This window comes from Eptatretus burgeri, chromosome 14, assembly GCF_056783735.1.
Source record: "Eptatretus burgeri isolate ZD-2024b chromosome 14, Ebu_testis_v1, whole genome shotgun sequence".
NCBI classification, from domain to species: domain Eukaryota; kingdom Metazoa; phylum Chordata; class Myxini; order Myxiniformes; family Myxinidae; genus Eptatretus; species Eptatretus burgeri.
This window is the reverse complement of record NC_140974.1, coordinates 40,355,786-40,372,762: the sequence shown is the minus strand read 5'-3', so window position 1 is coordinate 40,372,762 and position 16,977 is coordinate 40,355,786. Positions and strand designations below refer to the sequence as shown.

Sequence of the window (16,977 nt, the reverse complement as noted above, 5' to 3'; positions counted from 1 at the left end):
GTATTTCCTCGTGGTGAAATAAAATTTTATAAACGACCAAACATTTGTCGTTCACATCAGTAAAATGATTTTCTTCAAGTTATAATTGTCGACTATGACACTTTTTGTGTTCATACTTCGTCATAAAAAGTCCTGCTGTTATATATAAAACGCCTTTCAGGAATTATTCATGTCTTCAACCCCTGGCGGTGTAGTTAGTTACAATATCACCAACATCGCTTTTTGATTTTCATCACTTCGCGCGCAAAATCAATTGGGTTCCGTGTTCTTCAGTGTTCGTACTTGGTTTTGTGGTGAATTAACGTGAATCAAGGGACATGACGCGGGATCACATGTTGTGCGTCTCGCGTATAAGGGGATGTCTCTCTGCGGCACGAGTGATTGTCCCCGGGGCATTGCTATTGACATCGGCTGTCCACTTGATGCTCGTTAACTGAAGGTGCTCATTGACTGGTGAGAATGGAGATTATATCGAACTCCGTGCTTACGCGGATTAGTCTGCAATGGTTAACTGCACATGTATACGTTTCTGCTTATGTACTCCTAGCTGAACCTGTATTTCCTGGTGTGTCCACAGAAGCGGCTCCAATCAAATGGAATAAAGCCTAAACTCTGAAGGTTCATCTCTCGCTCTCATTTCAATTTATTCCATTTTGCATAGTAAGCGAACATCCCGATCACCCGGCGCATTGTCTGCAAGTCCTGAGGTGGTGGAAGCTCACGGAGCGGGCGCAATCGCTCAGGATCAGGCTTAATTGTGCCGTTGGCTATCGTGTAGCCGAGAAGGTCAATTGACCTTGCCGAGAATACGCATTTCTCGTAGTTGAGAGTCAGATTATATTTTCCAGCAATGCTCAAGAATCTGTCCAGATTCCTATCATGTTCCCTCTGATCCCTACCGCACACTGTGACATTATCCACGTAAACAAAAGTGTCTTCGAGGTTTTCATCTGAGATGATGTCGTCCATAACCCGTTGGAAGCAAGCTACTCCATTCGTGACACCGAATGGTATCCTTCTGAACTGGTAGAGGCGCCGCCCTGCCTGGAATGCAGTGTACGGTTTGTCTTCCTCTCGGATGGGAATTTGATGATAGGCGCTTCGCAAGTCGATGGTACTGAATACCTTATAATTGGCCACGCGTTCGACCATCTCATCTATGCGCGGCAGGGGGTAGGCGTCGAGTTGGGTGAAGCGATTGACCGTTTGGGAATAATCGACAACCATCCGTCTCTTATGGTTCTGACTGCTGGTCACTAACACCTGTGCGCGCCATGGCGAATCGCTCGGTTCTATAATTCCCTCCTCCAGTAATCGCTTGGTTTCTGAAGTGATGAAATTCATGTCAGCAGTGGTATATCGCCGCGATTTGATCGCTATCGGTTTGCAGACCGGCGACAAGTTAGCGAACAGCTGGGGGACGTCACCTCCGCGGTGGTCAGCGCATTTAAAATTAGACGAGGCTTGCTTCCTCCAAAGGGTATTTCGATGCTCGTGTGCTGCTTGAGGACATTATGACCCAGAATTACGTCTGCGCACAAATCACGAAGCACCAGCACCTTTACATCCCGATGCGTGTACCCTTTTACGTCCAATTCAACATTGCAGTACCCTCGTACGCGGGATTGTAGTGAGGTGGCGGCCATGCATACCGTATTGTCAGTCGGGTGGATTACCCATTTCCTGCCCTTCACTAGCGAGCTGTTGACGAAACTTTCAGAGCTACCGGTATCAATCAGTGCCTCAGCCATATGCCCGTTAATTCGCACGTTGATGATAGCCTTGGATAGATTCCCTGACGAGGCTGCAGTCAATTTATTTTGCGAGTAGAGAGCCGCAGAAGTGGGTTTATTCCTCCTTAGAGTAGATTTACATACCCTGGCATAATGCCCTTTCTTGTCGCAATTCATGCATGTGGCATCTCTGGCTGGACATTTTTGACGAGGATGCCTTTTGTACCCACAAAAGAAGCATTTACCGACCGGAGCAGTTGCTGAGGAGTTTGACGAGGTCTGGGTATCCGGCTCCTCGGGTGTTTCTCCATCCCTCATGTCTGGCTGAGTCTGTGCCAGTGGGGTTCCTTGGGTTCCCATCGTAGCAGCGTTCATGAGCAGCATCGGTGTCCCAAATGACTCAGATTGCTGCTGAGCCGTATCCATCGCTCGAGAGCCTGATCGACTACCTTGTCAAGAGTGGGTTGCGCTTTCTCTAGTAAGCGTTGCCGTATGTGGGCTGATCTGAGTCCTTGGATGAATGCCTCCCGTGTCGCTTCCTTTCGGTGTTCCTCGGCGCTTACGGCCCGGAAGCTGCCGTCTTTTCCCAGCTGATTCAGAGCTTGCAGGAACTGATCGATTGTCTCCCCGGCTGCTTGCTTGCGTGTGTTGAGAAGATGTCGTATGTATACCTCGTTCTTGGGCTTCACGTAGAGCGCCTGCAGCACGTCAATCGCTGCTTCGTAAGTGTCGCACCCCGAGAAGAGCCTGTATACGCTGGGCGAGACATGATTCACGAGAGCGGCAAATTTGTCAGCTCCCTCCGCGATGATGGTCAGATAGTGTGAGAAGGAGCAGAACCAATGTGACCATTTCATTTCTGCGTCAGTCGTGTTTGGGTCTGCGTCGAACCTCTCTGGTTTGTAGATCTTGTCCATCTTTGGTTGAGAGAGCCGAGAAAATTAAATGGAATAAATTGAAATGAGAGCGAGAGATGAACCTTCAGGAGTACCGGCTCCCGCCGGTACTCCTCCCGCCGGTACACCACCTCCTGGCTCTCCTCCTTCTGACATTTCCCCCCCAGGAACTCCGCCAGGCGACGGGGCTGCCGCGTTCCCCCCGAGGGCGATCGAGGAGTCATCCCCGGCACAAGTCGAGGCTCACCAAGAGGATCGGGAGTCTCCCTCAAGTGAAACTGCCGTTTACTCCCGGAGAGGTCGACGAATAAGGCCCCCTCGACGACTCAATCTGTAAAGGGGATTATCGGCATTCTCGCTGCTCATGCTCCTATATGCCCATTATATCATATATCGATGCTCATTTCCATGCTCCTACAACTCAAAATAATCACTGCTTGGCATGTATGCTTCTGTAGATCTATTAGTCCGCGTTGCTTGAAATGTATACTCCTATAGAGCTAAAGCAATCATGGTGTGTAAGATGGGCCCCTAGTTACATTTTAAAGGTGAGGAGAATGTGGTGAATTAACGTGAATCAAGGGACATGACGCGGGATCACATGTTGTGCGTCTCGCGTATAAGGGGATGTCTCTCTGCGGCACGAGTGATTGTCCCCGGGGCATTGCTATTGACATCGGCTGTCCACTTGATGCTCGTTAACTGAAGGTGCTCATTGACTGGTGAGAATGGAGATTATATCGAACTCCGTGCTTACGCGGATTAGTCTGCAATGGTTAACTGCACATGTATACGTTTCTGCTTATGTACTCCTAGCTGAACCTGTATTTCCTGGTGTGTCCACAGAAGCGGCTCCAATCAAATGGAATAAAGCCTAAACTCTGAAGGTTCATCTCTCGCTCTCATTTCAGGTTTATTCATTGTATTTTCCACTTGTAAATTTAATGTTCATATAAATGACGTACTCACGGACCGGCGTGAGGAAGAGGTGTGAACGAAAAAAAAAAGTTTGAAAAAAAAAAATGAAGGGATGGAGAAAAGGGAAGGAAGAGAAAAGGATATTGAATCGAAGGGAAGAACTTAGGATGAATTGTCATTCCGTGAGCCAAAGAACCTTGGATTTATAAATAAACACAATTATTCTACCTTTTTTTCACCAATACCTGAACGTCAAGGTATGTGTAGATCCTGTCGTTTTTACAAATGCCATTAATGAGGGAGAACGTCGTCATAACGATGATGATGATATTGCCCTCCGAGACCGATTATTATATAAGGTATCGCACAAGTTTGAAGTCAAAAGTTTGCGTCAGAGTGGCAAATACATAATTTGCTATCGATGCAGTAGATCTGTGCGTCAAATACAGTTGACCACGAAGAAGAAGAAAAAGAAGAAGAAGATAGTGAAGTCGAAGAAGAAGAATCCGCCGTGTGCCGCTTGGCATGACGGGAGTTGGCAGACATATTGACTTCATGTTAAAACTCCAGCGTTGCAGAATATCTGTCCGGCTTTTTCGAGATTTTCGTGCAATTTCCTTGCTCTTCACGTTTCCTTTCCTTCATGTCAGAGATTCTCCGAGGCCTAACTTTCCTCTCACCGTCTTGATCCCTCTTTTCTATTTCCACCTATCGTTGATCATCTCCTTTTGTACCACTTTATGGTTATCTTTTGTGCCTTTCTGACTTCGCATATCTTTATTATTATTATTTTTTTCCTCTGTTACTCTTATTCCCCAGTGGTTCCCGGTCTCGCAGCCGTTTGACGTCATGCTGGATTAACTGGTGCCAAGCTGGTAAGTCCAAAAATGTGTCATGTTTCCTCTTGCTGAGGTGATTGAATGTATTTCCTCACTTTGTTTTTGGTTTGTTTTTTTTTTTCACCTTGTTACCAAACTCGTGTCCCCTTTCGGTAGTTGTCATGTTTATCTTCCTTATCTCCATCATGGCCACCCTCGTATCGAGGAATGTAACTGGCATGCCGTGGGCCAAATGCCTCGTCCGGTGGTCTCGCCGAAACCACGTGACCTGATCGGTGCGAGTCCACCACGTGACCTGATCGGTGCGAGTCCACCACGTCCAGGTGCATGATGACGGCCCGCTCAAGAACGCTCGGGGTGTCGTTGTGCTTGTGTTTTGACGCCGGCCCTTCCTCCCTCGGTGCTCCTGTAGGTGTTCCTTGTTAGCCGGATGGCGTAGAAGGTTGCAACGCTAACCCGGTACATCATGTCCACCCTGGAGCCCATGGACGTACGGATTGGCAAGCTTGGAGGTCTGATGTGTGACCCCAAATCGGAGCTGAACGCAGAATGCTTGCTGGTAGGTGCACATTCGGAGTCGATGATGCTCCGGTGTGATCGGCTCTATACATTTGCTTCGATAACTCGGTGCTGCTCCACACTCTCTGTAGCCGAGTCGTGGTCTTTTTGTACCCGGTGAAGTGGAACTCCATAAAACTAGTTCGGTAATCTAATGTTGTGGCAGGGACGGGGAGCTACGTACATCATCCTGTCCTGCAGCTTGCTGTCATACCAGAGAGGACGTTACACTGGCTGTCATGTTTGCACATCCCCGTTTGTGGGATGCGATCGCGTTTTTTTTGTTTGTTTGTTTGTTTGTTTTTCTCGATGGTATCATTCGATAAACGCTGCGAGTAATGCACCTCGGATCTTCTGACGTCAGGACTTGTTTACCGCAAGGAATTGTGGGTAATTTGATCCACCCTCTTGGTTTCTAGATGCTGCTTGCAATACTGGTTGACCAGGTGGTGCTCTGAGACGAGCTCACCCGTAACCTCTAAGGATTAATCTGACTTCACTTACAAGGAGGCCGTTGGACCTATCAAATCCGTGCAGCGGTTGTCGAGTTATTCTGGTCTGTCCGTGCTCGATCCTTTTTAAATGCTCAGCGTCGAGCAAGGGAGTAGCGCGCACCATTTTAGTCTTTGGTATGATTCGGCCGGGATCAGGTCCAAAACGCCGACCTCTCGGATTCAGAGTGGACGTTTATGCCACCCAGTCTGGTGAAGCATTGGTTCAATGGTTACAGATGAAAATTTAATGATGAAGTTCTCTTGGTTGTTGCTGTGCAGCAGTTTACTTGAAGCAAGTTTTCGAAGAGTTCATATCGTTCCACGCTGCCTCGTCAGCTGGTATTGTAATCGACACCTGAAAACCAAAATGATGGGGTTTCCCTCAACTCGACACAGAATTCCTTGCGGTAAACATGTGACGTCATTTAGGGGTACGTTCGTTGAGCATAGGGTGGATATTATGAAGACATGAGCAATCTCCCTTCCTTGGGCCTGTCAGTTCAAATCTTGTCCTGGGGACTGATAAAACATTTTGATAGCTAATTATAAACTCTTCAAACATTTCACTTTTAAAAGTTATGAGTGATCTTTTAAAGGTCTATGAACAAGATCGCTATGATTGCTCACGACGTTCCAACAATCTAGTAAAACGAGAGTGAAGTCGATGGCGTGCCATCGCAAATCCCCACGCTTCACACCAAAAGCAAAGTTGAAAGATTCCAAAAAGTTCCACCAGAATTGACGCAATATCAAATTTTGAGTTTAAATTGTTTTTTCCTTTTTGACCCCTGTGAGCACAAACCAGGGGTCAAATCCAAAACTTCATTACATAGGTCATGCGTCCCTAATGTTGATTGTAGCTACAACGTTTTATTTAAAATGTGCCCATAATTACATTTTTTTGGGGTATTTGACCTTTTGACCCTGCCCAAGGGATGGGGCCAAAAACGGTGTAGCTCTTGCACATTCGTGCCATGTGACAATCATGACTACCAAGTTTGGTGAATTTCTGCCCAACTGTTTAGGAGATCACACGGCGGACGAACAGACGGACAGAGCCGATTACAATATCCCCCACCTTCTGTTTTCAAAAAGTGTGGGGATAATGAGGTGTATATAATGTACAAAAAGTGCAAAGACTGGTACTGCTGCTCTGGTTAGATTGGTATCCACCTCGGTCCTCGGAAGAGCCAGTGTAAATGTTTGCTCTCGGGGTGTCTGGTTCATTGTACGCTTCTGCTTTCCACCTGTAGCATCTATCTGCTCTATTATTTTACTTTTTCTTTTGTTTAAGGTCCTTTACTGACCTTTTGTTTGTTAAGAAAAAGAAAGATCCATCAAGTTCGCATCTACAACATCAGAATTTGGATTTGTAAATTGGTTATGCAAAGAACACCTTGGATAGCTGGCAAAGTTACTTCCATTCAGGCATGCTTGGTTGCTTACGCGAATTGTATATATTTTTTTTTCTATAATAATTGTGACGTTTGGAGGGTTATTTTCACCTGAAAGTAAAAAAAAAAAAAATTGAAACAGAACAAACACATTAAATATAGAACACCTGGATATTTATTATTTATTTTATATTTTTAACTTTTTTTTTTTAATGATTTTAAATGTTCTCTGGCATTCTACCATCGGTCTGACTGCTAAACCCATGCTATCTGCCTGAAGATTATATAAACAATTTCTGTATGGAATATATATGAAGTTATTGCATTTGCAGTGGGGTTTTTGCTTCTTAGTGTATATTGCAAGAACGTTTCACCCTTCCCCTTCCCCACCCTCCAACCCCCCTCTCCACGCCCCCCCCTTCCTACCCCCACCCCTCCACCCCAAAGTATGTGGCATTAACGGGTCGTTGAAAAATGTCTCGAGTGGAGATTAAACACTGTATTGACGTTGCGGGTTTTACCGCTGATGTAAGAGCCACATTTCAAGTGGAATTGCACAGTCATCTTGTAATGTAATGTGGGTTCAAAGCTCTTTAAAAAAATTTAAAATTTGGTTTTATGGCTCAACTATATATTCTGTGTTCAATCACCAGAACTCCAAGATTCTGCATCTCCTGCATAGTACTGTTGTGTGTGTTCCCTATGTGCACATCGCTTGCAGCAAGCCTTGTAAATCAATACCCTGATTCGATTTTGGAAGTTTTACGTTGGACTTTTTGGGTAGAACATTCACAAAATATCCTTTTTAATGATTATCAGGATAATATTGGTTTCTTTGACAGGATGGGATTAATGCCCTTGTTCATGACCTGGACTTTCCCGCCCTGCGCAAGAACAAGAACATTGACAACTTCTTGAACCGATGTAAGCAGTGATGGATCTTTGTTGCAGAAATATGGAATCCTCCTCATTCCCTAATGGAGCCAACTTTGACATTTTATTTGTTTATCTTGTAATGTAAGATTATTCTGCATTTTTAGCAAAACGAGTTGTGAGACCTTTCACACATGTTTCCCCCCAAAGCTCCAAATTATTGGGTCCAATACTCAATATGCTGAAAAGTTGTATCTTAGACTTCCATGGCAAAATATTCTGATAGGATGGTGTAACGACGACCAGCAGTCACATATTTGACGGTGTAGTGAAATAATTAGTGTCACTGATTTGCTGAATGATCACACAATTTTTCTCGTTTTCGGTTATCAAATCAGATTACCATTTGAATGGGCTGATGGAATCAGGGCAATCCAATCAGCCGGTCATGGATTACGTAAACGATGACAATAACATTTGTGTTCATTATAATTTCACAAAGTTGAGTCCATCGTGAAAGTCCACCAAATGCTCACAAACGAAAAAGTTCCAAGTGAGAAAGAAGAGATTTTGAGGTGCTGAACCTAAAAAATGATTGGAGCACTTATAAAGAATCTATTGTCTTACTTTTTAATTGCATTTGTGCCATTTCTCTTTGCTAAATAGAGTACCAAATTTATTTTTATTAGTTTCATTTTGTCTTACCATATGGGAATTTACCTAAAATTCTTGTATATTTCATCTTCAATTTGTAAGAAAACCTTACATGATGGAGAAAAACTGTTTTGATATTTCAAATTAGCACCCCAAAAATGTATAAAGTAACAAAATTATCAAAATAATTTTTTTAAAGTTCCATTTTGCAGACCTGTGTTATCAATACACAGGGATTACTATCATGGTGACGTGAATGGCTGATAAGTCAGATAAACGAGAGATTGGTTTTTGTGTTCCTCTCGTCAATGACCTGGTCCTTACACAATGATAATTCTCCATTGACTCCGAGGGACAGATTCCTCAATCAGCCTGAAATTTACTCTTTCACGAATTTTTTTTTCTCCACTGCAATGACCCAAAAATATACTGCATATGTCAACTTGGCACCAATGTGAAAATGTATTGAGGCTTGAATTTGGACATGCCAACGAGCAATAAAACACTTCAGTGGGATTGGTGCACCATACAAATCTTGATCCATCAACCTATGATGTACCTGATGGAATTGCATGTGCATGGTGTAGTTTAACAAGTGCTGCATGCACACCTTCAGCACCTGGGTCAAATGAAAGGGCACATGTGGACCAACAGTTTGTTCAACAAATGACTGAAATTAGTATTCGATTTTATGCACCAGCTGGCACTAGCCGGCATCAGCTGGCAAAACTGCCCTGTAGGGAAGGTTCAGGTCTGACTTTTCCACTTTGGGTGTTCGTTCTTCTTCCAGTACTCTACAGGCATTGTTTGCAAGGTGCCAATTTACCTCCCAAGAAGACGTGGCAACACGTGCGCACACCTGCACATGCTTACATCTTTAACACAGGATCAGGCCATACACATACAAACACACATTTATTCTGATAAAGGAAAACATGTTTTTATTTCATAGTTATTTTGGAAACTTTTTGTTTTGTTTGGGGGGGGGGTGGTGGGAGTGGTGGGCTGGTCTTGTGTGGAGAGGGGGGATGAATATGAAAACTGTTTTAGTGGAATAAATGAACAAACGCTGATAACACTTGATGAGACCCTCACACAGACGTCACAATAAGTACATGTTATCAATATGCAGATGGTGAGATGCAATGTTTTCATCCCGTGGCCGAAATGTTAGACCTGAGCAGCCATATTCGGTGGTGGTGTTGCCTTCATCATCGATAGCAAGTGACCCGGATTTCATGGGTTTGACCTGTTCTGTTTCTGAAACCCCACAGACCCATTTTAATGTGGTCAAAACCTGGATTGGATGGAAAGTGAGATCAATTTTAAAAACTCGTTTCCCTTCCATTCAACTCGCAAGGATTCACACGCACACACACACGACATTGCAAAACCATATCTCCTGCTGTGCGTGCTAACAAATCCATCTGAGGCCAAAATACAACGACTGCTGCAATAACATCGCAGGCAAGTCGGCGGCCTCTATTTCTCTACCAGCTCTCTCCTGTAGTTCAGCTGTCTCTGCTATCTCAGCTATTCGACCCTCCCCAATGATTCCAGGATGTACACTTTCATGCAATAACCTCCTCTGTTTGCTTGTTGTTTGTGACCGGGGTTTTTTGGGTCATTGGGGTCTATGAAAACCATGAAACCTAACAGCCCCAAACTTTGCATGCGTACTAAGGGAAGTCCAAGGAAGTGCATGAATGAAAATTGGGTGTTTGGGTGCATTTAAATACCCCTTTTGAGGATAATTAGTGGCCTTATTTAATTGTATCCTTTATCAGGTACATCCTCGGACACCTCACTCTCTGGGGTCTTATGCTGTTTCTTCGGTTACCTCGCTGGGGTATTAATTTGCCATTTTGTTCGGCCTGCTCAGCAATGCCTTGAGTTGGAACAGACCGCAACAGTTTATTTGTGATAAAGCACTAAAAATATTTTTTTTTTTTTTCACTTTCCTGACTATCATTGAATGCCTCATCTTCATAGCTACGAATCGCTGAGTACATTGCTTTTGTAAGTGCTACAGTTTTCAAATTAGGAGCTTGGAGCAATTTGATGCATTACATGATGCGATTTTCCACGATCTACTCTGTAGATGGCAAGTGTCCTGGATTTCAAGGATTTGACCCGTTCTGTTTCTGAAACCCCACAGACCCATTTTAATGTGGTCAAAATCTGGAATGGATGGAAAGTGAGATCAATTTTAAAAACACTTTTCACTTCCATTCCACTCACAAGGATACACACACACACACACACACACCACACACCACACACCACACACCACACACCACACACCACACACCACACACCACACACCACACACCACACACCACACACCACACACCACACACCACACACCACACACCACACACCACACACCACACACCACACACCACACACCACACACCACACACCACACACCACACACCACACACCACACACCACACACCACACACAACACACCACACACCACACACCACACACCACACACCACACACCACACACCACACACCACACACCACACACCACACACCACACACCACACACCACACACCACACACCACACACCACACACCACACACCACACACCACACACCACACACCACACACCACACACCACACACCACACACCACCCACACACCACACACCACCCACACACCACACACCACCCACACACCACACACCACCCACACACCACACACCACCCACACACCACACACACACCCCACACACTACACACACACCCCACACACACCACACACCACACCACACACACCACACACACCACACACACCACACACACCACACACACCACACACACCACACACACCACACACACCACACACACCACACACACCACACACCACACACTGATAGACCTGGAGCGATATGCAAGGAATCACTCACTCTTATGTTTAGTCTGTTCGCTGTGTGACGTCACGAGCTTTCCCTCACCGAAGGCCACGTCGCCGTCCTCCAGGATTCCGCACACAGTATCACTTCACTTCTGATCACGTCGACCATATTTACGTTACCATGAATCAATCGATTTGTGCTTTCCAATTCATTCTTCCACTTCTTTGTGATGTTTCTCAGTCCTTTTGAGTATTTTAAATGGCAGGATTTGATTCAATTCGAATCGTTTTCATTCATACAAGATATCCACAAATTACCAAATTCGAACCGTAATAAATATAATTAAATCGGATACATGACACCATCTTATGACACAGACCTACAGATCTACAGGCTTGAGTACAGTTAACTATCCAATCATATTTCGTCGGCTGGAGGTCAGTATCCCATTTCATTAATGTTTATTACTGTTTGAGTTTGGAAGGGTCATTTGTGCCATGAGATATCGTTTATGTTGTTTCGTATGCAGCCTGTGCCTATTGGTTGCATCATTTTTCTAGAAGCGTGATTGTGCCGCCGATGCAGTGCCCCTGTTATGAGCAAGCTGGTGCTCATTTGCCTACCTTCGAAGGATGACAGGCTGAGTCAACCCACGGTGTTATTTCAATAGCACGACAGGGGCTCCAACTCAAGAGCCTAAGATCTTAAGCCAGCCACCTTAACCGTCAAGTCAACACCAGGTTTGTATCGTTGATGAGAAGGGCAGACGGGAGTCACGATATTGGCCTTCTGTTTACAGTGGTTCAGCACATACTTGTCATGCTGAAGAGGAAAATATCTTCTCACAAGTTCGCAAGAACAAGATCGATTGCTGAGGTTGCTCGTAAAATGAGGACACGAGCTCTCCTCATGCAAAACCAACTCCTGCAATACCCTGGTTATTAATTTTGATTCTCTGAGATATCTCGTCAGGCCAAGAAAGCCTGTAGTGAATTCCAGTGCTGAGCACCGTTGCATGAAGTGACTCGTCCATCAGGTCCTGGCCATGTCAGTTTGATTGATCTCTGCTTATTTGGTGCTCCACGATTGTTGAGATGAGTCTATACTTGAACTGTAACATTTGAGATGAGTTCTGAACAGCTGCAAGACCACCTCATCAATGAACAACTATCTCGATATTCTGGCGTATTTTGTCACTGACATCTTGAATAGCGTTTTTTTGTGGGTTTTTTTTAAACCACATTTGGTAAAGGTAAATAAATAAAACAAAAACCCACTTTGGAATCCGACCAACACGTTGTTGTTTTTTGTCAACTCCAACTTGCCATGTACAGTGGGAAGAACAAGTATTTGATACAGTGCTGATTTTGCAGGTTTTCCCACTTACAAAGTACGTAGAGGTCTGTAATTTTTATCATAGGTACACTTCAACTGTGAAAGATGGAATCTAAAACAAAAATCCTGAAAATCACATTGCATGATTTTTAAATAATGAATTGGCATTTTATTACATGAAATAAGTATTTGATCACCCACCAACCAGTAAGAATTCCAGCTCTCACAGACCTGTTGGTTTTGTCTTTAGGAAGCCCTCCCATTCTCCACTCATTACCTGTATTAACTGCACCTGTTTGAACTTATCTGCATAAAAGACAGCTGTCCACACTCAATCAATCAGACTCCAACCTCTCCACAATGGGCAAGACCAGAGAGCTGTCTAAGGACATCAGGGACAAAATTGTAGACTTGCACAAGGCTGGGATGGGCTATAGGACAATAGGCAAGCAGCTTGCTGAGAAGGCAACAATTGTTGGCACAATTATTAGAAAATGGAAGAAGTTCAAGATAACAGTCAATCTCCCTCGGTCTGGGGCTCCATGCAAGATCTCACCTCGTGGATCCTCAATGATCATGAGAAAGGTGAGGAATCAGCCCAGAACTACACGGCAGGACCTGGTCAATGACCTGAAGATAGCTGGGACCACAGTATCAAAGAAAACCATAAGTAACACACGATGCCGTCATGGATTAAAATCCTGCAGCGCACGCAAGGTCCCTCTGCTCAAGCCAGCGCATGTCCAAGCCCGTCTGAAGTTTGCTAACAACCATCTGGATGATTCAGAGGAGGAATGGGAGAAGGTCATGTGGTCTGATGAGACCAAAATAGAGCTTTTTGGTTTAAACTCCACTCGCCGTGTTTGGAGGAAGAAGAAGGATGAGTGCAACCCCAAGAACACCATCCCAACCGTGAAGCATGGAGGTGAAAGCATCATTCTTTGGGGATGCTTTTCTGCAAAGGGGACAGGACGACTGCACCGTATTGAGGGGAGGATGGATGGGGCCATGTATCTCGATCTTGGCCAACAACCTCCTTCCCTCAACAAGAGCATTGAAGATGGGGCGTGGCTGGGTCTTCCAGCATGACACCGACCCGAAACGCAGCCAGGGCAACTAAGGAGTGGCTCCGTAAGAAGCATCTCAAGGTCCTGGAGTGGCCTAGCCAGTCTCCAGACCTGAACCCAATAGAAAATCTTTGGAGGGAGCTGAAAGTCTGTGTTGCCCAGCGACAGCCCTGAAACCTGAAGGAGCTGGAGAAGATCTGTATGGAGGAGTGGGCCAAAATCCCTGTTGCAGTCTGTGCAAACCTGGATAAGAACTACAGGAAATGTCTGATCTCTGTAATTGCAAACAAAGGTTTCTGTACCAAATATTAAGTTCTGTTTTTCTGATGTATCAAATACTTATTTCATGCAATAAAATGCAAATTTATTATTTTAAAATCATACAATGTGCTTTTCAGGATTTTTGTTTTAGACTCCGTCTTTCACAGTTGAAGTGTACCTCTGATAAAAATTACAGACCTCTACGTGCTTTGTAAGTGGGAAAACCTGCAAAATCGGCAGTGTATCAAATACTTGTTCTCCCCACTGTATGCTTTATTCTTCAATATGGATCTTCCAAAATTACATCCAAGGCTTTCATGTGCAGCTTGATGGAATACTGTGCAAGGGTCATTATATTGGTATTGACCCTTGCACTGCTCTCGCCTCTGGACTAACTCCCTGCCTCATATATTGCTCAGCTTTATGCGGTGGAAACCATTCAAGATCATTGGAATCTTTCTTGATGAAGCCAAGTCGATGGGCCTATCACTTCACCATCACCTACAGGTCGGTGGTCTCTTTGTCTTCTTCCGCCTCATTTCTGGTCTTGCACTCTCTGCACTCTCTGTGTTTTGTCCTCCCTGTTTGTCGATTCATCAATCAATCGATTATTCACTTTTTTTGATAAATTTCCAAAATGTTACAGATTCGGATGAAACCGTGGTGGTTGAGCTATGCTATTCGGCAATTGATTGAGAAATCAATTTTTTAATGATATTAATTTTTTTATTTTAATTTTGCAATTAATCAATTATTGTACACCGCTCCCTCCTAATTCTGTCTCCATGTGCTGCACGGTAGCATCGCAGGGTGCCGAAGGCAACCCGGCGATGTCGTGTGCTGGAGGATTTGTTTATTTGGCATGGGGATGTACTTTGTGCTTGTTTTTTTTTTTTTCACATCAAATCTGTGTGCACGGTTTTGTTCTTGCACTTATAAAAAATTTCCCAATCACTGATTCGATGCATTTTGTTTTCTGGTAAGAATTTTATTTTATATTTTTCATGCATGTTTATATCTGCAGTATTTTCTCCGGAAAGCTCTGATTAAACTTTGTATTTTCAGTACAGCAAACAAAGTATCCCAGGCTTTTAGATGTTTGCTGAACTATATTGGTATTGACCCTTGCAGATCAAAAGGTAGTAAGCAAAGCGAAAAACCTGCGCATGCGTGCTGAGGATTACAACGTGGTAAAGGTCATCGGCAGAGGCGCGTTTGGGGAAGTGCAATTGGTGAGTCGGTGTGACATTTGGACAATTCTCCCATTCTGTGAGGCTACAATTCCAAGCTGCTGTCATGATCCTCGTGGGTTTTCCTATTTATCCATGTGATTCATCATATTTTCCTTGTGGAATGTTTTCAAGTGTGAACATCATTGTAGTCATGCATATGTGGAGACTTCAATGTCAAGTTGAATTGCATCCTTCATGTCTGCTTTTACAAAACTTATTTAAAACTTTGCTGCATCTTGTTTTTATTACTTTGTTAATTGTATGTCACTCTTGGATGGTATTTGCTTCTCTTGCCTGCTGTGTCGTTAAATTCCTGCCTTCTGGAGTGGTTCCACCACACAGGGTTGTTTACCACTTCAGGTCATCTATTTAAATTAATAGTGCTGTCAGGATGTTCCAACTTTAAGTTGGCCTTGCGAGTAGGTAGGCGGATGTTTTGGCTCTTTCTAATGGCTTTATGCTGTTCTGGGGCTCAGGGTGGGGGATTAGAGGCAAAGTGTTGAGCATGGCTTGAAAGTTTAACTTTTCTTGCTGAGTGACTGAATCAGCATGGTTGTCGCTTTTGGCAGTATCAAGCTTTCAAAATAGACTGTACTCCTCTTCATGGAGTTTAAACGTTTGGGCAAAGATTTTCAAGTGGAACTTGCAGTTCTGGCATCCATTGGTTCTTTGATGTTCAGGGGGGGGGGCAATGGAATGGATGCAGGAGTCTTCTTCTTCTCATTGTCGTTATTGTTTCAGGGCCATCACACTAGGGAACCTGTACGTAGCATCTTTATAATATAATATAATATGCAGTTCTTGTGAAAGTTAGAATCCATTTTGTGTCGCTGACCAGGTACTCTATTTGTCTTATAACTTTCCAAAGCTCAAGGCAGTCATTGTTTCATTGTGCCGGATGCTATATCCATTTTTGTTTGCTTGAAACTGCATTGCACTGTGTGCAAGGTACGGCATACAACCAGCAAGAAGGTGTACGCCATGAAGCTTCTCAGCAAATTTGAGATGATCAAGCGCTCTGACTCGGCATTCTTTTGGGAGGAGAGGGACATCATGGCATTTGCCAATAGTCACTGGGTTGTACAGGTGTGTAGGTACCACACACTGCAATTTCAATATGATATCTTCTGCTGTTTCCACAACTATTGTTTCTGTCTGTTTGTTGTGAAACTTCTCCAATGGGAAGTCTCACAATGTTACTCGTTTGGTTGTCAATGAAATAACTCAAACTCTTAGATGCAGGCTGCTTATATTTATCCCACCATCCAGAAATAGCCGATTTAATGTTACATTTAATTCCCAAACGTTCCATGTTTGAGTGTGCAGGAGAAGTCTCACGAGTTTGTCTATGACTGGTCTTTCATTTTAAGTTTTCTTTAATCTCCCTCCCCTCTCTCCCTCTCTCTCTTCAGCTATACTACGCCTTTCAGGATGATCGATGCTTGTATATGGTCATGGAATACATGCCAGGCGGTGACCTGGTGAACCTTATGAGCAACTATGATGTGCCCGAGAAGTGGGCGCGCTTCTACACGGCCGAGGTTGTGTTGGCACTTGATGCTATCCATTCCATGGGCTTCATCCACAGGTGCACCCTGGGAATTGCACAGATTTCTCTCCTCGCCATGTTTGCTCTTCTGATTCCCTTTGATTTGACGCTCGTGTTCGTCGTTTTCTGGCAGGGATGTCAAGCCTGACAATATGCTCCTGGACAAGCATGGACATGTGAAGCTAGCAGACTTTGGTACCTGCATGAAGATGGACTCGGTGAAAAGTCTTACCCCTCCCTCTCTGTCCATTACCACTCCAAACTCTAATCTGCACACAATACCTACACCGTCTGTTGTGCATCTAGTT

The 16,977-nt window shown here is 44.2% G+C and overlaps 1 protein-coding gene across 4 annotated transcripts in view; it reads left to right on the top strand.

Annotated features, from left to right (window-relative positions):
* The first annotated feature begins 3,785 nt into the window (after positions 1-3,785).
* ROCK2 (Rho associated coiled-coil containing protein kinase 2) overlaps positions 3,786-16,977 on the top strand; it is a 73,122-nt gene continuing 59,930 nt past the window's right edge. Inside the window, exons 1-8 of one of the 4 annotated variants that reach the window (XM_085854451.1) lie at positions 3,786-3,804; positions 4,367-4,422; positions 4,799-4,945; positions 7,675-7,756; positions 15,020-15,120; positions 16,069-16,206; positions 16,533-16,708; positions 16,803-16,887. In XM_085854451.1, the coding sequence (XP_085710577.1) occupies positions 4,853-4,945; positions 7,675-7,756; positions 15,020-15,120; positions 16,069-16,206; positions 16,533-16,708; positions 16,803-16,887 (675 nt within the window). In that variant the 5' untranslated portion in view covers positions 3,786-3,804; positions 4,367-4,422; positions 4,799-4,852. Of the gene's footprint in view, positions 3,805-4,015; positions 4,423-4,542; positions 4,710-4,798; positions 4,946-7,674; positions 7,757-15,019; positions 15,121-16,068; positions 16,207-16,532; positions 16,709-16,802; positions 16,888-16,977 lie in introns of those variants that run through there. The other 3 variants (XM_085854452.1, XM_085854453.1, XM_085854454.1) reach the window with 3 other exon arrangements.